The sequence below is a fragment of the Perna viridis genome, chromosome 15 (assembly GCF_037379345.1).
Source record: "Perna viridis isolate PV_CMFRI_1.1 ecotype Kerala chromosome 15, ASM3737934v1, whole genome shotgun sequence".
In the NCBI taxonomy this organism is placed as follows: Eukaryota; Metazoa; Mollusca; class Bivalvia; order Mytilida; family Mytilidae; genus Perna; species Perna viridis.
In genome coordinates this window covers 20468745-20490334 of record NC_142459.1, presented here as the reverse complement: position 1 = coordinate 20490334, position 21590 = coordinate 20468745, and the positions used below count along the sequence as shown (strand labels likewise).

Here is a 21590-nt window from a genome sequence, read left to right as displayed (position 1 = left end):
ATTTATAGAATACAGTCAGGTTCCTGCCGAAACCGCTAACGGACATGGTGATTCATACATGTATAAAACCAAACTTTGTTTGCAAGAGTGCAAATTTGATCGTCGTCATAACGTTATGTTAATTAAGTAACAAGAGTACGTGAACATTTAGTTTTATTTGACATTTATAACAAAGTAACGATAATAATAAAATTAAAATGTGAAATACAGTGGAACTTGCCAAAACGATCCAAAGGTTTAGTTTGTTGTATGTTTTCGGTTTATACAAGTTCAAAATGCATTCAAACAAATAATGGACTTGTGATGACTGATTTACACATTTGGAGTTCGGGTATTGACATGTTTCACTTTACTTTTAGCAAGCACTGAAGGATACATACACAAACTTCCTTTTCAATATATGAAACGGAAATTTTGATGAAACAGACAAGAGATCCATTGCAGGAAATGATGATATTTTAAAATCTAACAATTATCGGTGTGTGTATGCATTAACAATCAAATTATGTTTCGAACTGATAAAAATTACATGTCCCGATTCACAGATTTAAACCTTGGCCATTTTCTCTAGGATTCTATCCCAAGAGGTACCAATTTTATATTCAAAGGCCTGATATTGTCGTTTAAATCTTTCCCTAACACATGTATTGTTTCTATATGACGTATTAGGAACCGGTCTAAGGGAACCCGAAAATAATTGAAAAATAATTTTTACATTTAGCTGTAATATGAAGTATGTACATGTAATTTAAAACTTGAAACTTTAATTGGGAGTGTATATAATCATGCAATTAATGAAGTTTCATACAACGTACAGATGGATGTTTTGGTTGGCTTCATATCGGGTGATTTTTTATTTCTGAAGTGGTGTGATATATTAGAAACGGTTTCAAATATCTTCGAACATGGAGGGAGGAATGGGCGGTTGTCAAACTGGAATCTTATGGACTAATTGTTCGACATAAAAACGAACAATTTTTTTTATACAAACGAAGGCGGTGCATGCGCCCACATCCGCCTTTGTAAAGAAATACTTTCACATTTAACAACCTTTAGAGGCCAGGTGAAGTGGAAAACTTTGTTTTGTAATGTATACTTAATGAATGATAAACTATACTCTGAAAAATTTTAATGTAACAAAAAGGAATGTAAAAAAAAAAACTGTGAAAAGCTCACAAAAGGATAATCCCGCTCACATTCCCTGAAACCATATATGGTCAAAATATGAAAAATGATGTAAATCGAATCTGACATTTAATTCAACAATATGCAATACCTACATGTAATGACTCCAGTCAAAATATTAGTAGAGATAACTGTGCAAGAACGGACGGACGGGCGGACAGAGACCATGATCACTGTATAACTGTCGCCTTCAGAGCTGGTGTTATAAAGAAGACGAGGTTAAAATGATTACAAGGGCTTTACGAAGTGATAAAGGTGATCAAAATATAATACATGTACCTAACGACAAAGAACATGTATATCTCAGAAAAGCTTTATTTTCAGTTGTCTTCGTTTCTTTTCCTATCTTTATATCATATTTTGAATAACAAAAGACTGATAACCCATAAAAATGTCATTGCTTCGGTTTCCAAGGGATTTTTGACAACATTAAACGTGAAAAAATCATGGAACATTAATGTACGTCATGATTCACCAGTTAAATTTCCCTACATGTACATGTACAATGCCGTTATGCTAAACAAAGCTGCTCTTTATTTCGAAATTGTTGCCAGTTTTTTTTGTTGTACGTGTGTACATGTATAAAGACAAAAAAAAGTAAACATATTTGTAGACAGGAGTTTAACCCTACATATACATGTACCTACTACAATGTACCTTAAAATAAAACATATGTACTACATTTTGGGAGTATGCATTCCAATTTAATGGTGGTCGTTCTAGCGGCAACAGAAACCCGTTTTATTCCATTGGTATAAACGCCATTTCTCTCTAGGTGTGTAAAAATTAAACATAATTGATTTTCTCTAAATAAAACCGCGAAACTTAAATGTACATCTAGTTAGAGCACAAATGCAAAAAAATCAAATTTAATCAAGTGTATTTACGTGTATGCAAAAGGGCGCTTTGCACTTGAAACTTACAGAAGTCGACCCAGTTCAAACAATGTATGATCAATGAAAACTGAAGTTTTCAATTGTTTACTTTACATTCGTGACGATTTAGTTGTAGAACCCCTTTCACTCGAAGAAGACACATCACTATGCTCGCCAAATGTGAATCGCCATCCCATAATGCTAAACAACTCCTTCCGGAATCTACGTGCGCTTAAACAGTATAGGAAGAAGTTGATGGAGGAGTTGATGATAACACCAAGCTTTGCCACTGAGAAAGCTTCGTTTACCAGCTCAAAGTTGACCTGTAAAAACAATTGTTCATGAAAAGGTATAAAGCACCAGTCCATATAAAATTCAGACACTGTCTATGTTAGACTAACCCATATGGTTACACGTGTATCTCTATTGTCTAACTCTGTTTAAATCATGAACGAGTTGGAGCCGCATATTTTGTAATAATGAATTGCAGTAGCTTAGTCACAATACATTCTTCAATTTGTTTAAAGAAAAATCTGCACGATATACAATGTAGCTTTATTTACATGTAGGGTATATTTAATTGACCTTTGAAATTGAAATTTAACCAGAGAGATGATTCGGGACTTGGTATATGTCATAAATCATATTTTGAGTACGAAGTTCCAATTATATAAAACAATTGTTTCACGGTGTATGGTACATTTTTACATGTTCATTATTTCAAACACATACATGTACATACAGATTCCAATTAAACCTGTAACTAACAACATCAAATAACTTTAAATCTGTTATTACACGCAGCAACGGAATCTTTTGGACAGTTTAACATCAAGTTGCAGTCTTTGTAAGAATCATGCAATTTCTGTCAAATGTGATACACCCCAAAAAAAGGCTACACATTTTTGTTAATTTGGTTTATAGGTCTATATGATGAACTTTAAAATTATTTATCCCAATCTATCTGCTCTTAGGAGTTAATCCACATTGAAAATCCAAAGGTTTCTATTTTATGATAGTGCCATTTTCAGAGTCATCTCCCTTAATTTTAAATTCTACAGTGCATTCTATATGATTTTTATCTCTTATAAACAATGGTTCTATGAAGAGCCACGTGTAATTTTCTGTTTACTTTTAAGCATTTTAAACAAAATATCAAAAATAAAAATATGTAGGTTTGCAAACCATGATTCATATTTTGCAAGATTCTTAGCTGGAGTGCTACTTAAATCTTTAATTTAGTTCTTACCGTTTTTGGTTTGAGCATGAAGAAGCACTGAGTAATACACTGGAGTGCAATCAGAACAAGGAAGGTGAAGGTCACAGTCAGAAGAAGCGTGGTCAGCTGGTTCTCGGCCTTTTTCGTCTTCTCTTTGGCATAAACACTCTTCCGGTCCGCCATTTTGGCCCCTGTTTTAACCACCTGACGTATGATGAGGACATTCAGGCACAGAATAGTTATCCAGGGAACCAGTACAAGGAACATACAATGTACCCAGAATTCATAATTCTGACTTCCGTGACCTTTGCCATATTCTGTTTGTTCATATGCGGCTGTTGCATTAGCGTCATCAACTGGTCGGTAGGTGAAGAAATGGGGGAAATTGATAACAAAACAAAGGATAGAGATGATGGTGATTCCATGTAATGCTCGTTTGTTGTTGCACAAAGTCTGAAAATAAAAAAAATCAAATATCGATATTTATCGTACGACACAGAAACTCTTCTTTATCAGCGGTACCAAATATTTCTTATTAAAATATATCCCATAAGGACTGAAATGCTTGACAAGCATTCATCCAATGAAATGAAAAAGGCAAAGTGAAGTGGGGGTACATTGGAAAATACGGGGGTAGAAACCACTTTATGTTGTCAAATTTTGCTATCTCTGTAAAAAAATATTGGTAAAAATGAGCGTGGAATCCCCTTTTTAAAATCTGGATCGGAATCTTGTAGATACGCCCTTGATCTGACTTTTATATTAAAGAGTATGAACATGGACTATCACCAAACGAAATCTAATCTCCTCATGGTAATGAAGGAGTAACGATATAAACATGTATCAGGTAAAAAAAGTAATTTATTTAAACATCCATTCACCTTTGAATGAGTAAACCAGCATACTTGGATGTAACGGTCGACTGTCACCCCTACCGTCATCCAAATACTGATTATTACAGCCAAGAAGAAGAAGGGGTAGCCAATGTAGGAATAGAAACTGCCGAAGGAAAGCTCTTTCTTTATGTCAGGATTCATCATCGCTAGACTGTCGGTGAAAAAGAAGAAAATAAGAACGCATATATCAGCTGCCGCTTGTGCAATCAAGTATGTTCCGGTTGATGATCTAAGCGACTTCCGGCTCCAGACGATGATGGACAGAAAGTTCCCGAGAAGGCCGACAACCATGAATATTGTACCAAACACGACACTACTATACCAATGCATCTCTTTGGCGACGCTGACCATCTCCTTCATATTATCTGTCTTTTCTGTGTCAACACCGCCAGTCATGTTCATTCCTATTGTTGAATTCATTTTTTTTTCAGTTACGACTTGCTGGTTTCTGCAATTAGAAAAAAAATTTTTTTTTACCTCGAGTTAACATGAATATAAATATATCTATTAACTGTTTTATTTTTTTCCATTTTATCTTGAAAACGTGCTCATATCTTCTCAGTTAAGTTTTGCTTTGTTCTCTTCTTATTATGATGGGCGGATTCAGACACATTGAAATGGTGGGGTGTCAGTCAGGGTTCCTCAGAAAAGGGGGATGTAGGACATTGTTTGACATTTTCTTGTTAATTTTACACATTTCATGAAATGACCTATTTTCCAATAAAAAGAGGGTGTCGTCCCCTGCACCCCCTCTGGATTAGCCACTGTTATGACAGATTATCAAATCTGGTGAACAGATGTAAGATACATGTATAACCATCAACATTAAAGTATACACTTCCAATTTTATGCTCTTTTCCGATTTCAACAAATCCACTATTTTATCTTTTATACTGTCATCCACATGTCAACGAAACAGCTTCACTTTAAAATCAAGCACGAAAATGCAGATCGATTTTACCTCAGTGATAAATTTAGGTATAAATGTAAGTGAGAGTGAAATTTCAGTGTACTAACATCTTTTTACAACACATACGACTTGTGTAATATTAACTGATGAAAAGGGAAGTTAGGAGACAGTTCATTGCTTCATATGTTGCTACAAGATTGAAGTCTTCACTACAGAAGTTTTATGGTCGTCATCATGAACTCGTGGATCGTTATGGTGTATCCATCAGCACCATGAAAACTGATTTATTCAACGGGTCATAGTTTTCCTTTCCTCGTTTGTCTACCCCGGACTTGACTTTTTATGAGCAACACTCGGCGGGTGTTTCTAGACATTAAAGCAGAGGACGCTTACCCTACCGGTGCACCTGGTCCATGCTCCCAGTTTTTAGTGGAGTCCGAGTTGCTCATTTGCTTTTGTTACTTTGTATGTATGATTTTAGTTACTTTATTTTCTTTGTTGTGTATGTCTGTTTTCCATATCTGATGTTTGTCCCTGGATTACATTCTTTTGATTACCGCTATAGCCTTGGTTCCCTTGATTACTCTTTCTATCAACATTCTTTTGTTACATGTATACTACAGGGAAGTCTTTAACAGTCCACTTTAGGAGGTAGACCTAGGGTTAGGGACATAACTTATGAAGTCAGTGATACGTTTGTATCATATTCAATTTCACCAAAGGCTATCAAGCTTTCATTTGACACAATTAAATTAATCTAAGTTACTTTGATGCTTACATTTGATTGATGTTAAATGCTTCAAATACAAACGTTCCAATGATTTTTAAGAGTTGTGTCCCTTACCCTAGGTCTACCTCCTTAAAAAGGCAGGGTAGAACATGTAATTATATTAATTCAAGTACAAAATATCCTAGCAGGATACGTGTACTATTCCTACGTGTTCATGATCATGTAATTCAACATAATTGAAAACATACAAATTTCAATTAAAAGACCCATTGTTGAAAGGATGGACAGGGGGAATGGAGATACGGGGATTAAGATCAAGTGAATCGGTGGATGAAGGGTTGGGGAAATGGGAATGAAAAATACGGGAAATGGGGGTGTAAAAAAAGATATACAATCAAATCTGCCTACAATGTAAGTGAACGCCTGTACTCAGCAATAACCTGCCTTAAAACATGATTAAACGCATTCCTATTTAGGTAAATTCTATATCAATTAACATGATAAACATGACACAAGAACAAAGAGTCTGATGTGACCATAAATTTTCTCTCCCTTGGATGCTCAATTAAGACAGGTTTGATTTCATGTAACAAAGAATCGGTTCAGGGTATACATGTACGGTTCATGGTATACATGTAGTCACTTATTACACTTAATTGCCGTTGTCTTCAACTTGCAAGTTAAAAATTGCCAAGTCGTAGAAGCAGGTACATGTAATACAGTCCTTACATGTAGATATGCTATACTCTACTTAAATGTAATTTAAACTATGCAAATGTGAAGATACAGTTCCCATAGGTATGTTAGATGTGAGAAAGATTCTGATCAGGTAAAAGTTTGTACCTCTTTGTTAGGTTATCAGGAAGTGTTCATCGTTTTAATGTCAATTCGTAGTTATGCAGACAGCCGTATATCATAAAATCCTAACCTTTTTAAATTGAAGTCAGCCAGTCATTTCGTTGTTAACTTTAATTCAAACTATGTAAATGAGGCAATAAAATTACCAAGGTTATGCAATATTAATGTTCGGAATGTACCTATGATGAAATACATAAATGAAGATAGATAATATGCATCGTTGTTCCTTGGTATGAGAAAGAAAAGTGCTTCAATTTGAGATAAATTAAGCATTTAATAAAAAAAAAGAAATTTGACACAAATGAGACGATAGGAATAAGGAAGACTGTAATGAGTGAACAGTTAACAATGAGGAAGTCATAAAGCGACAACACCAATTAATTAGGAACCATACCGACATTACTATATAGCATTATTAATTCACTTATATAGTGATGATATCTCGAAACTTTTGTTGAAAAATATTAGAATGTGTATTTTACCTAAATTGATATTTTGACAGATGGGCCACCGCAGGTAATGCCCGGAAGAAATCTATACATTGTGTATATATGAAATTAGAGAAGTAATTTGATTGCCATTGAGACAGTCATTCACCAAAAGCCAAGCACTTCTATGCACTTCTAGAGGTCATCACACGGTCATCAATGATACGCAAAATTCATACCATAAAGCAAGCTATAAAAGATCCCAAGGAGTGAAACTATTCATAAAAGAAATTCGACATAATTTAAAGAAAAAAAAACGTACAACGAATAAAAATGAACATAAAAAAGACATCGACAACCACTGCACTACAGATTCGTGGCTTGAACTCTTGAGAAAAAAGGAAAGGGACACTAATGGCATACCATTGGTTTTTATTACAAAACACAAATGTACCACTTTTGCTTGAGAAAAATTGGCAAACTAATTAAAAAACATTGGAAGTGTTAATGAAAGATAAAGACTGTAAGACAATATTCGACTGTCAACCTCTTATTGCGTACTGCAGATACAAAAGATGAAAGAATTTTTTATACATTCTCGTTTGCGCAAGATCCAAGTTAGAGGCTTGGATCTTGTTTATAATAGCCACGAAGAGCCAAGTCCTACCAATGGGTGAAGGGTGCGAGAAGTGGGTGTACATGGCTGATGGGCATCAATTTCAATACAAGAGGCACATAGAATATGTTAAACATGTTTGTGGGCGCTCAACCACTCCCCCCTAACCTGAATAAGTGGTGGCAAAACAACAATAAAACCATTATAAACATCAGTTGAATTCGGATTTTACTCTAGAGATCGATACAGAATATAAGACACAAGCTGTATCTACCTCGAAAGAGTACTCGCTTTTCTGTCAGCTAGTTTAAAATCCATAAGTATCTGATACAAGTAAGCATACCTTGTTTACTCAAACAAAAATATCAATAAAAATAGGTTCAGATTTAGTGAAAAAATGTCATAAAGTATCATTAAGTTAAACTAGGTCTTTGTGCAAATGCCAAGGTCTAAAGCATTGACTTTCACATGCATATTATAATGTGAGGTTCGTTATATGCTTTCATCATGTTGTCAACGTATTACAACAAACCCCTAAACTTTATATGCAACTCTCTACACAGGAAGATATTTTTCACGTGAAATTCATGTTAATCAAGCTAAGCATGAAATTCACGTGAACTTCAAATGAAATTAACGTGATTTCACGTGAAATTCACTTAACATGAATTGCATGCGAACAAATCGTGTGAATTTCACGTGAACTCTGTCACAAAGTGTTTTTGCTCAGTTCGGGCGAAAACCTTGTGAAAGTCGTGTGAAAATCATGTGTAGTGACTTTGACTGTGATACGTTTGTTTTTTGGTTTTTAATTTTAATTTACACTACGAGTCGCCCATTTTTTTAAATAATAAGCATGCAACATTTTTAAGATTTAAAACATGTTTTGCAAAAACTTCCAAATGAGTAAAATGGAATTTTTCAAAAATTATTCAATGACTTGAAAAGGCAAGAAAAGGGAAAAATACAATATCACCGCCAGTTCAAGCAAGTTAACTTTTAACCATCCCCAAAAACCCAAGTTAACCTTTCTTTTGAAATAGCACATTTCGTAAGTCAATAATAATAATAATGATAATTCTTGCTTCTTGCTATCCTACCTACCCCCTGTTTGTGCCTACCCTAAAGATTATATGGCAATTTTTGCTCAAGCACCGTTCAATTCTAGATTGTTTCCCCGTTAACTCAGTGTAAAATGTTATTGAAAAAATGAAACAAATCTCAACTTACCTTCCCTATGCTTTTCTTGCTGGTAGCAGGAAACAAGACTTTTATTATTTTTGGCCTAATTATTGTGTGTGGATTTTAAATTAGCTTTAACTAAAAACGGAGAGAACAACATGAATTATTACCACAAGTTCCTTTTCCCGGGACCGTAGTCCAATGCTATGTTTTTTATCAGATCCGCGGCCTCATTTATATCAATTGTTCTAAACTTACTGTTAATTGGAACATTTATTATTTTGTTTGTTGCGAAATATCGCGAATTATCAGTACAAAATTGCTAGTATTTGTATAAATGCAATTACTTAAATCGTGTATTATATCTATATGGTTATAGCAGAACAAGCCGCATTATTTCGACAATGCAAGAAACCGCTAGTCTATAATACTTTATACGTTTAAATGCAGTGAGTTACAGGTATGTATAGTCTTAACCGTACAGTAAACCGAGTATCCTTATACAGTCATTTTATGGGGGATTTTTCCGTTTTATACATGTATGGTTCACGTAATTTAGATGTTTTAATATGGAGAATAGAGACATCGGTTTTATTTCGCATTTTATATTTGTTTACAAACTATTTTTACTACTCTCCTTGAGACGTTTAGTTTTCCCGCACGCACGATACCTACACGCACGATAAACGAGGGCTCCCAAACGTTCGTTTAAACAGACGATAGACGAACGCTACGAACGACGGTACATAATAATATTGACATATAATGAAGACAGAAAATAATAGAAAATTAAATTAATGAAATTATATAAATTAATAATAGCAAAAATATAAAAATAACAGTTAAATCAAGGAAATAATCAACGTACAAAAATAAACAAACTTCAACGCTTCTGTCGTGCGTTTGAACGAACGCTCCTATCGTGCGTTTAAACAAACGCTCCCAGCGTGCATTTAAATTAACTCTTCTATCGTACGTTTGAACGAACGCTCCTACCTTGCGTTTTAACAAACGCTTGTATCATGCGTTCATCGTGCGTTTAAACGAACACAAAACGATGTGTAAACGCACGATAAACAATGCACGAACGCTAAAATGGGAAACGTGAACGTCTCAAAGAGTATATAAATCAATAGTTAAAATACTGAAGAAAAAACAATAAAATTAAATATTGAAAATTTAACAATACTGCAATTGAGCAACGGGACTCGACGTAGAAAATTGAGATTCGGACAACGGATATATGTACATGGAAAGAGCGGTATATTGTGTAAATGGGTAGTTTTTACTCCAAGAGCTGTATGCTATTCATTTTCCAACGCAGCTGTTAAAAAGCTATGGAAGTCTGAGTTGAACATTTGTCTCTGTTTTAATAGTTAAAGCATGTCCAACATTATTTACCTTTAAAACGATATCCATTACGCATATATATTTTTCATAATAAAAACATCGCAATTTAATAAGGAAAATACACATAGTTGTTGGTACTGGTCTGGATACCTGCATATTTGAAATAGACGCAAGTTGAAAAAGAATACGTAAAAACAAATCGGCGTTTTCCTAATTGTCTTTGTAAATTTCCCGCCATTTTACCGTTTTTAAAACTTGGCACGAAAAAGAAATCCATGACCATTTTTTCACGGATTTTGATGTGTATCATATAAGATCTATAAATAAACGAATCAACGTCAATTACACGTAAGAGGCGTGAAAAATACAAAATTGGAATAATTGATGATTGAAAATGAACGCATGAAAAATTAGTGGTATTGAAATTGGTAATGAAATGCGTAAATATCAATCTTATTATATATAAATATTTCAATTTCAGTAGTTTTAAAGAGTAAGTTATTATCATCAGCATTAGAACCAAGTATGTAGATGTTCGAAAGATAAATGTTTTACCAAAAAAGTACTCATAATCATTTATCAAACAAACCGAAAAAGTAATCCAAATCTTGCCCAAAGTTATTCTACTACATTTTGTTCGTTCAAAACAAGAAATGAAGCTACGATCGTCATTACTTCGACTTTCCCATCCGTATATTTAAGTTATATACTAAGGCGCTGGACATTGTGCAGGCGGTGTTGTCATAGATGTCACAGTGGTACAAGTTCGGGTCCCTCGGGGGGAACAACCAAAACTTTGCTTCGCAAATTTGACAGTTTTAACATCGTTCAGACCCTCCTATGCTTACGTTATTTTCCCTGTATCAATTTGATCCGATTGAGCAGTGTAGCGCATAGAGTCGTCACATTTGAGACGTAATATAATTTTCATTTTTTATGACATGTACATGTATCTTTAATTTGATCCTCTATCTTACATAACCACACCTTGATGAGCTGCCCCGTACTACCATACATCGTGTACTAAGTTGTAACCCACAAGGAGGAATGGCCACCGAAAGCTAATATTTTATTAGTTTATGACGCTGGACTTTGTGCAGTCGGTGTTGCCATAGATGTCACAGCGGTATATATATTTGTGTTATATATAATTATGTAATCCATTTGTTATATGAGATTACCTACATGTTACTTTCTTGATTTGATTGTATTGTAATGCAAGATTGACATGTACATGTATATAAATTTCCGGCACGACTACTTGGGAGATCCATGGGTCTTACATATTTCTCATTATCTCTTCTCTTACGTCATAACAATTTAATTGACCCTTGCGATTAATGTTGTCCCGGCTGGATACTTTATAGAAGTGTATCCTCATATGATTACAACACTTGGGAACCTTTATGTTAATTATCTTGTCCGGATAAACCTTCACGGGAAGGTATGGAAACATTTTGAAGAATTTCCGGTTATGCCATATGGCATTCTAAAATGTTAAACAAATGGTTTTCGAGTTTTTATGTATTAACCGGAAAGGGCAAATGTAAGGCGTTTACAGTTTTCTGTCTTAGTCTTGTCAGATCTTTCATCTACTTATGTATTCACAGTAAAATCACGTTCAGTGAAGGTTTATCATCGACTACAATGTACTCCGAAAATGAAATAGATAACAGTACTGCATTACCTCCGGTTTGTCTATACGACCTGTTTACTTGTAAAATACACCTAATAAAATTTTCTCTTTCCTACGCAACATTTTTTATATAAAAAGAAAAATGACGTACAAATCGATCATAATTGTCAGAAATTTTCAGATAATTTTGTGCAATTGCAAGGCGATAATAATCGCTAAAGGCTTATACGGTCACGATTTTCAGTTAATTTGTACAACATCGCATCCGTTCGCTAGACGCTACCCCCATGATCTTAGTGTTTTAATTTTGGATTTACATTTTTATGTATTAAACTTCAGAAGCCTCTTTTTAATTACTTGATACACGTGTAATGGTGGAACAAAACTTTTTTATATACATGTACATGTATGTACAATGAATCTATGTTTAAATTTGACTCTTTGCAGAATCTTAAGTGAAACATGGAAAATGAAGAAAGACCTTATCTGTTTTAAGACGCAATACCCGAGATGTTCGTTCCATGTATGAAAGTCTACGGTAAAAGATGGCGTGATGAAGACGCTCCAAAAAAATGGCTATTGTAAATTGCGATAATCGGGGTTAAAAGGGGAACAAAAAATCCTCATTGAAGATTTCCCTGTCTTCATATTGCAAGTTTGGACTTGTGTTTGGACTAATCCTATTACATGGTGACATCGCATTTTATAGTAGTTTTACGATTTATCTTATACACTATGATCTGGTTTGTCAACATTGTACATATTCTTTGCACTCTGGGGAACATGTATGAATTAATGATGAAAAGATGTTTTACGAGGTTTAGGTCCAGAAGAATTTATCTGTTTCTGAACTAATGCACATGTACATGTCTAATATACATGTTGCAATACATGTACATGTATAAATGCACCCATACGGCGGCTAAACAAGTCGTTTTTATTCACTTCAAGCTTTGTTTAACTTATAAATAGTTTTGTTTTGATTAAAAACGTACACAGATGGAAGTATAACAATGTAAGTAGCGATTTTTCTGTAATTCTACACCTTTTCTACTTTATTTCTTTCTTCCTTGACCAAAACCTTTAAAATAATGAAATATCTAGGTGAACTATATACACTCTCTACGTCAAGGATGTTTCTTTAATCGACGATTGAAGGCACAGAATCAGTCGGTTTCACAAAAAGTCGTAAGTGTGTTATTGATCGTAAATTATGACGTCATAATGCTATTTTAGGTTGTGACGTCATTACTTACTATCGACTTTACACTTACGACTTTTTGTGAAATCGACGCATGATTTTAACGTAACCTAATATAGCAACCAAATTTCGCACAAAATAAAGAGTTATATCCCTTTTTCAGTGTATTTGAATGCTTTATATGTACTTTATTTCTTAATCGTTGCTTTTAATCAAACACCAAACATTCAACTATGAAAGAGTAATCAAGGGAACCAAGGTTATAGCGGTAATCAAAAGAATGTAATCCAGGGACAAAGACCAGACATGGAAAACAGACATACACAACAAAGAACATAAAGCAACTAAAATCATACATACAAAGTAACAAAAGCAAATGAGCAACTCGGACTCCACTAAAAACTGAAAAAGGATGCATTTGTGATATGAAATGGATAAACGAAATTTTGAAAAACAAAATTTGTCATGTGCCACCAACTGCCTGTTTTTTGTTTTTGTTTTTTTGTTTTTTGTTTTTGTTTTGTTTTATTTTTTGCATGGACACTCAATCTTTAAACTTTTGTTACGTTGATACATGTATGCATTACTGTCTAGATATCTGTAATGTAAGTGATAGTAATTTCTTAACATCCAGTTCCACTGGTCCTTGTATTATGACATTAATCTAGGCTCTAGTATATCCAGATAAAGCCATGATTAGCGTTGCTAGTATACCCTTATGCTATAGATATGCATGTGCATAATACAATCTCTTTACACATGGAATGAAGTACCGCATGTCAGCTGATTTTGGTAGGTGTAAATTTTGGAGATTTTTCGGCTAAAAGGTATTAACAAACTTAAGCATTTCTTATTTTGGCTAATGCTAAATGGTGCACAAAGTTTTTAAACCCAGAGTAAATAATTCGCGGAATTTGTTTTGGCGTTTTTAAACTAACCGCTTAAATACGCTAAAATTAGCACCCTCGAAATTTACCCGCTATACAGTATATGTTTATAGTACAACTTGTGTTTAATAATTAACTTGGCAAACAAGAACTCACCATTTATTGAGAGGTTTGATCTGCATTGAAGACTCCATGAAAGGTACTGACTGATTGATATCTATGATTTGAGGCGTTTCGAATAAACATTTCCTTACATGTACATGTATCTGTATTTCTGTATTTCACCTTCAAGATTCTATGATACTAAAGTGGCGTAACTAGGGCAGAATGGTGGAAACTAGCCATCGACAATATGTGGATGACATTTTTTCCTCCATTTGGAGGCTTGTAAAACCTTTGGGTTGTTTTGAAATAATTACATTTGTATGTATGTTACATGTACGTGTAGCTATACGCTACTATCACGCTGTAAGCAGACTCCTGGTTTTTCTGGACATTTCTAAATATCTTTGACCATTATAGTGTAAGTGTAATTATACTACAAATGACACAGATACTACTAAAGATAATGTGATGAATGAGCAATGGGAAATGTTTACTTCCGGTTGTCAAGTGGAGTCTCGTTCAACTTTATGTTTAAAGACGCCTTTGCAAAATGCGCAATATTCATTCATATAAGTAGAAATTATATACATAATAGATAGAAAAAGGATTAATTTCCTTTCATCTTGAAATGTGCAATCAAAATGATTATTTTAATTTCGTAAATAACTAGGAAGGGGAAATTTTCAATTCCTAGCATGTGATATGGAACAATTAGGAATTAGGCCTGGAGCAATAAGGAATTAGGTTGGAGCAGTGTGATGTTAGCCCTGGAGCAGTGGGGAATTATGCATGAAGCAGTTGGGAATTAGGCCTGGAACAGTGGGGAATTAGGCCTGGAGCTGTGGGGAATAAGGCCTGGAGCAGTGGGGAATTAGGCCTGGGGCAGCGGGAATGGTAAATAGGACGCGGGGAATGGGAACTCCGAATTAATTAGACATATACATGTATTTATAACAAATAACAAATCCCTTTAAAATAATGTAATACGTTGTAAGCAAATATATAGATATTATGAATTCAATTCATAACATATATATTTATATTCCGTGTTTATTACGAAATTACCGATGTTGAATATAATATGGGAATTGGACACAAGGGATCATGGATGATTGGGAATGGGATAAGTTGGCAATTTACCCAAAAGAAGAGCTGTATACATGAATGTGCCAATATGAATTCACCCGTTTGTGTATGATCAGGAATCTAAAGTTTCTATTACTTACTATGATGCGATTTGTTCTGTTGAATTCAAATTTTAATTTCAATTTTATCATGATTTCATATTAATATACCGCTATGAACAATGATGAATCTGTTTAAAATCACCTTTCTATACTACATAGATTTCATTAAAAATAATGAAACGTAACTGTACGCGTATTTAATTTTCATGATATTTGCGGTTACCATCATGTGAACGTAAAAAAGAATTCGCGAGTGTCTTTTTTTATCTTTTTATTTTTGAGATTTTAAAAGATTATTTTTAAAATTCCAACTACAAGTACCTTTTCCTTTAACTAATGCGATTACGCTATTTACTGTTGCAATAGTTTTTTTCTATTTCAATATCTTTATTTGAGAATATAAGATGTTTGTTTTGGTTAACCTCTCATATCAGGGTTATACAGGAATATACAATATCAGGGTTATATAGGAATATACAATATCAGGGTTATACAGGAATATACAATTTTCTTGTCCTGTTAATAATTACAGTAGATATTTACTATACGATAGGCTGCGTTCAATCAATCAATCAATCAATCAATCACACATAAGAGAACAAATCGTGTTAATCAATCAATCACACAGAAGCAAACAAAACATGTAACTCAAATAAATCCATTAATCAAAGAGAGGCGAACAAAACACGCAACTTAACTGCAAAATAGATGGGACGCAGTGGCTTTACAAAAACAGAGAAACACATGGGTTTCTTGAAATGGGTCCCTGGATTACATTTTTTTTTTATTTCCGCTAGAATCTTTGTTCCCGTGATGACTGTCTCAGACGTCTTTGCACAGAACACTTATATATCAAGCAACTTTCCTTGACTATTTACAAACTGTAATTTCGATTAAGGACTGGAAAATAAATGATTATTTAAAATGTCAATTGTTATTTATAGAATTGAAAATTATAAGGGAAAAAAAACACAAACACACACCGTCTATAAGAGAAAAGTTTTTTTTTCGTACAGTTACATGTATAAATTTATCGTACTTACATATTAGCACACTATAACTATGTACGTTCCAAAAACGAAATTACTTAAAATTCCCGATTGACTTAAGTATATGTTCTCTCAAGAAGATTGAAGCACCTGAATATGATGTCAGCGGTATTATCCATTGAAGTGGATATTACCGGATGATGATAATAATTTCTGAAATTTTGATTGGATAAGAGCCGGATGGTTAGGATGTCACTTCCCGATCTTCATTCATGTTTAAATGCGCAATAACTGGTGTAGTGGGTTTGTCAAGATTTTCATTAACAATAATCATAAAGGAAATTGATAATTATTTATTCCTTGTAAAATTTCCATGTCTTACTTCATCTGTTGATGAAATGTATTACTGCGTTTATACGTTATTCGCATATTGGAAACGTCATTTTAACGTTTACACGTACATGTATTTTGAACGCCATGTTTCATTAGCATAGGATTGGTTTTGAGAATTCGCTTTCGCCGAAATTTTAACTTTACACGGCATTTATTCGCATTGTTGAAAACTTATCCAGAAGCAAATAATTCGCATTGAATAGGAATAGAATGCGCATTGTTTGACTGTGAATGCACATTGTTTGACCGTGAGAATACACCATAAGTTTTGTTTTACCATGTAAGTTATGTGCACCTTTGTTTTACAGTAACAATACGCATGAAGTTCTCTTTTTTAAATAATTGGTTAAAAATGTTCAGATTTTTTTGTCACTCTTAAAAAAAAATGATGTAAATGAATCAGTGTGCTCTTTGACAAGAGCCATCATTTTCTCTTTGACATTAGCAATTTTCTCTTTGACTAGTGCCATCATTTTCTCTTTGACAAGAGCCATCATGTTCTCTTTGACAAGAGTCATTTTCTCTTTGACAAGAGCCGTCATTTTCTCTTTGACAAGGGCCGTCGTTTTCTCTTTGACAAGAGCCATAATTTTCTCTTTGACAAGAGCCATCATTTTCTCTTTGACATGCGCCATTATTTTCTCTTCGACAAGACCATCATTTTCTCTTTGACAAGATCAATCATTTGCTCTTTGACAAGAGCCATTATTTTCGGACTCAGGAGGGTGTCAAGAGGGTTGATTTACTTGACTTCAACAGTTTTTGTGTCGTGCAATAGTGAGGAAATACTACAGTAGCTTGGAACCCCCATTTTCTGGACCCTTTCAAAATCTGGATTTATCTCTGGTCATTGTATATGACAAATGAATTTTATCCTAAGTACATATATATATATATACAACGTCTCAGAATGTGACGTCTCTATTCGCTACACTGCTCCATCGGATCAAATTGATACAGGGAAGATATGTCAACGTATAGAAAGGTCTGAAAAATTCCCAACGATGTTAGAACTGTCAAATTTGCGATGCAAATTTTTGGTCGTTCCCTCCGCGGGACTCGAACTCGTACCGCTGTGACACCTATGGCAACACCGCCTGCACAAAGTCCAGCGCCCTAGACCACTCGGCCAGCTAGGCTATAAAATATAGCTTTCGTTGGCCGGGTCATTCCTCCCCCTTAGGATTAATCTAGGGCTGTAACTTAGTACATGATGTATGGTAGTACGGACCAGTTCATTTAGATGTTATTAGGATCCTCTATCCTACATAATAACACCTAGATGAACTGTCCCGTACTACCATACATCGTGTACTAAGTGACCGGAGATTCATGCATGTAAAAACACTTATTTTAATTTCATTTCCAATTCAGAAACCTCTAGAAATGGACAGATATCATAACCAAGCTAATTTTGTATTTCGGTTTTTAAAGTTTTGCTATTAGAATCGGGTATGAAATTTGCTCATTGCAAAGAATTATGTTAGCAATTTAAAAAAAAAAATGGACACATTTCAGTTTAAGTAATTTGCACTTTGTCCTGATTTCCACATTTCAACTTCGACCAATAAATCGATGTTTACTTTAATACATGTAATACATTTTGATCAAATCTAGTATCATTTTCTCATAAACCAAGTTTTGTAATGTGACTGTGACGTCATCAAGCGTTTTAGCTGATTTATTCCTTAAATTGTGGATCATATGCGGTTCTCGATTTTAGCAATTAATATATTAATACATCAAATGAAAGCATACTACAGAGGTTTTCAATGAACGTTACAGTGAAATGTTAGATGTTTGCCGAGTTGGAAACATATGAAATTCTGACATTTAGCATAACAAGTGAATTAAGACAATAAAAATAACAATTTACCAAACGTGCCATTCCTTTACTAAAAAACAACAAACAAACAAACAAAAAAATACAAAAAACAAAAAACAAAAAACAAAGAACAAAAAATAAAAGAGAGCAAAAAAAAAGTAGTTCATTATTTTGGGAATGACACATTTGAGGTTTTGAATTGATGAAAGTATCTATTGTATTCACTTTTGTTAGATGGCGATTTAAACTCAAAATCCATTACACATAAAGAAACTACCGTAGTACTATAGATCAAAGCAAAGACACAGAGAGATACCAGATTACCAAATGGTATTGATTATATATAATAGTCCAGTAAAAGGAAGACTTACGAATTTTAAGAATTTACATTACTGATTTTTTTTACCTGCGGTATTCAAACTTTAATTTTCGCTTTAAAATAACCAGTAAAATCACCTAAAAATATAATCATGAAGAGTTTGTTACTGGTGAATCGTCTGTAATCTTGGATCACTTAGGTCAACGCTCGAAACATGAGAGCGGGTCTTCAGAATTTGATCTTTGCAAAACATAGCAGGTCTATATAAAAAAAAATCAAAATTAAAACAGATACGAATCGAGAAATATCCAAAATTGCCCACTTTTCATTTTCCGTTACAAAATTGTTTAACGTTTGATGACAACTATGGTCATAAAATAAGTAAACAATAGGCGTTTTAGCTTTTCATAATAAGACATATTTGATTCAGTAATTATTAAGGTTACACCTGAAATTGAAAATGTCATATTTTCTTTACTTTAGCTCATTTTAAGGAGATAAACCTAGGGTAAGGGACATAGGTCTTACAAGTTATTGGCACGTTTTTTTTTCAACATTTTACATCAATCTCATGTAAGCATCAAAGTAACTTGGACCGATTTCATTCTGTTTCAAATAAAAGCTTGATAGACTTTGGTAATATTTAATATGATACAAGCATATCACTGACTTCAAGAGTTATTTCCCTTACTATAGAAGGGAAGGTATAGCAACTTTCTTTAAAAAATAATTACTAAGTAATTGTTTTTGGAAAGAAATCATTTCATGAAATAAATTTGTTCCATACTTTTTGAAATATTTTGCTTTTCAATAAGCTGCTGACCGATTGAGAGAGTAATCAAGGGAACCAAGATTCGAGTTGAAATCAAAATACTATATTCCTATGATAAACATTAGACAGGGAAACACGTAACAAAAAACTTAAAATAACCAAAATAACACGTACAAAAGTAAATGAACAATCAGGACTCGAGCATGGATCAGATGCACCGGTTGGGTAGATTGACTTTTATATTGAAACATACATCGAGTTGCGCATACAATGTCATGTCCAGGGTAGACGGAAGAGGGAAGGTGACACGATGAATAAAATGGTTATAATATTGCAGATGGATTCACAAGCTTTTCACAATAAAATATTAAATTTAGAAATTATGGTGAAAATATAAATTATATTCGTATCATACTCATCATTACATGTAAGAGTTATTAAGTTCGTAAAGGATACGAGATCAAATAAAGATGTATACTCTACGTCAAGTTAACCAAAACTAAAATACTCAAATTTAAACATTTTCTTCTTTTATTTAGTAACAAATTATATTTTACAGTACTATCCAGATGACAACACCTAAATCATGTAAGTAGACATATATCATAGTCCCCTTAATTACGCAAGAGGGTCAGTGTTTCCCTATAAATCATCTGGTTTATACTGGTTACCGGTTTAATAAGGGTTAGGTTTAAACAGATTACTGGTTATCAAAGTTTAGTTTTAGACAGGTTACCAGTTTAGTTATATTAGGTTTAGGTTAGTTCATAAACAGGTTACCAGTTTAATTAGGTTTAGGTTAGATCATAGACAGGTTCCCAGTTTAACTAGGGTTCGGGTAGATTATAGACAGGTTACCAGTTTAACTAGGGTTAGGTTAGATAGTAAACAGGTTACCAGTTTATGTAGGGTTAGGTTAGATAGTAGACAGGTTACCAGTTTATGTAGGGTTAGGTTAGATAGCAGACAGGTTACCAGTTTATGTAGGGTTAGGTTAGATAGCAGACAGGTTACCAGTTTATGTAAGGTTATGTTAGATCAAGTGTTACTTGACATGGCTTTGACAGATACTGATTATCCTATTATAATGGCTACACATATAGTATAGAAACACTTATATCATCACGTCAATAGATTGATTCGGGAAATAGACACGATATCATGCTTTGGTTTTTTGTTGTGGTTAAGTTTTATATGAGAAACGCAAATTTAGATTTAGAGTGAAACCTGAGTTAACCAAACTGCTTCCAGACTGTAGCATTTGACCTGTTAAGAAAACTGTTCGGTTAATTCAGGATCAAAGTTCATTTAAATTGATACGGTGTGATAAAAAAATTATCTGGTTTAAATAGATTTCCTCTTTATTCGGGTTTCAATTCAGACCATTTTCCTTCTTCAAATTCTCTATTGTCCCCTTTGACAAGGATTCATTTATTACAAAGAAACTTGCCTAAACCAAATCTGAATAATCCGAAAACCTGTCTGATTAGGTTCGATTCAGATTGTTTTCACTGTATTTTGAATTCGAGTTCTTGGCTTCATTCCTTGCATTGCATATGGTAGAACCTCTCGGTGATGGATTTGGCTTCCTCTTTCGATAAAATTTGGTTATGAGTACTTCTTGTATACAACTAATACTTTGACTATGATCTTCCTACATATTTGATTTTAATGCTGCTGATGAGAAGTTACTCCTTGAAACACGTGTACAGCATATCGAAATTTACACTATATGAAACTGGTATTTTTTGTATTTAAATATACTTTTTTAATTTGTTATTTTATATAAATCGAAAAACAATGTATTATCTGCAATTTTCCTGAACTTGCATGTTGGTAATGAGCTGGGTTTGGCTTACACGAATAGCATATAACAGACTTAGGATGATTTCCGTTGTAGAACAACAAAACATCCTGCAAGGATTTAAATTTGCTTGTAATGGAAATAAATCAGAGCGGAATCCGGAGAAACAGTTTGAATAAACATCTCGTCAACATGCAAATTGGATTATAATTTTCTATTGCAA

General features: G+C 33.7%; 1 protein-coding gene across 4 annotated transcripts; it reads right to left on the bottom strand.

Moving 5' to 3' along the window:
* Nucleotides 1-136: 136 nt before the first annotated feature.
* On the bottom strand, nt 137-16397 carry LOC148597405 (putative G protein-coupled receptor 139). Of its 4 annotated transcripts, XM_088564379.1 has the most exons (6): nt 16309-16397; nt 12931-12966; nt 8948-9037; nt 4161-4623; nt 3310-3732; nt 137-2383 (listed from the first exon to the last, which is right to left on the bottom strand). In XM_088564379.1, the coding sequence occupies exons 4-6, from the start codon at nt 4593-4595 to the stop codon at nt 2171-2173; spliced, it is 1071 nt and encodes a 356-aa protein (XP_088420505.1). In that variant the 5' UTR covers nt 4596-4623; nt 8948-9037; nt 12931-12966; nt 16309-16397; the 3' UTR covers nt 137-2170. The 4 variants fall into 4 exon arrangements, with proteins under 4 accessions (XP_088420505.1, XP_088420503.1, XP_088420504.1 ...); XM_088564377.1 differs by lacking the exon at nt 8948-9037; XM_088564378.1 differs by lacking the exon at nt 12931-12966.
* Nucleotides 16398-21590: the final 5193 nt, after the last annotated feature.

Excerpts from the sequence above, each read along its gene's own strand:
- LOC148597405 (XM_088564379.1), bottom strand. The coding sequence starts at position 4,595 with ATGAATTCAACAATAGGAATGAACATGACTGGCGGTGTTGACACAGAA. Across the intron at positions 3,733-4,160 it reads GCTGGTTTACTCATTCAAAG|ACTTTGTGCAACAACAAACG; the intron begins GTGAATGGATGT and ends TTTTATTTTCAG. Across the intron at positions 2,384-3,309 it reads TCATGCTCAAACCAAAAACG|GTCAACTTTGAGCTGGTAAA; the intron begins GTAAGAACTAAA and ends TTGTTTTTACAG.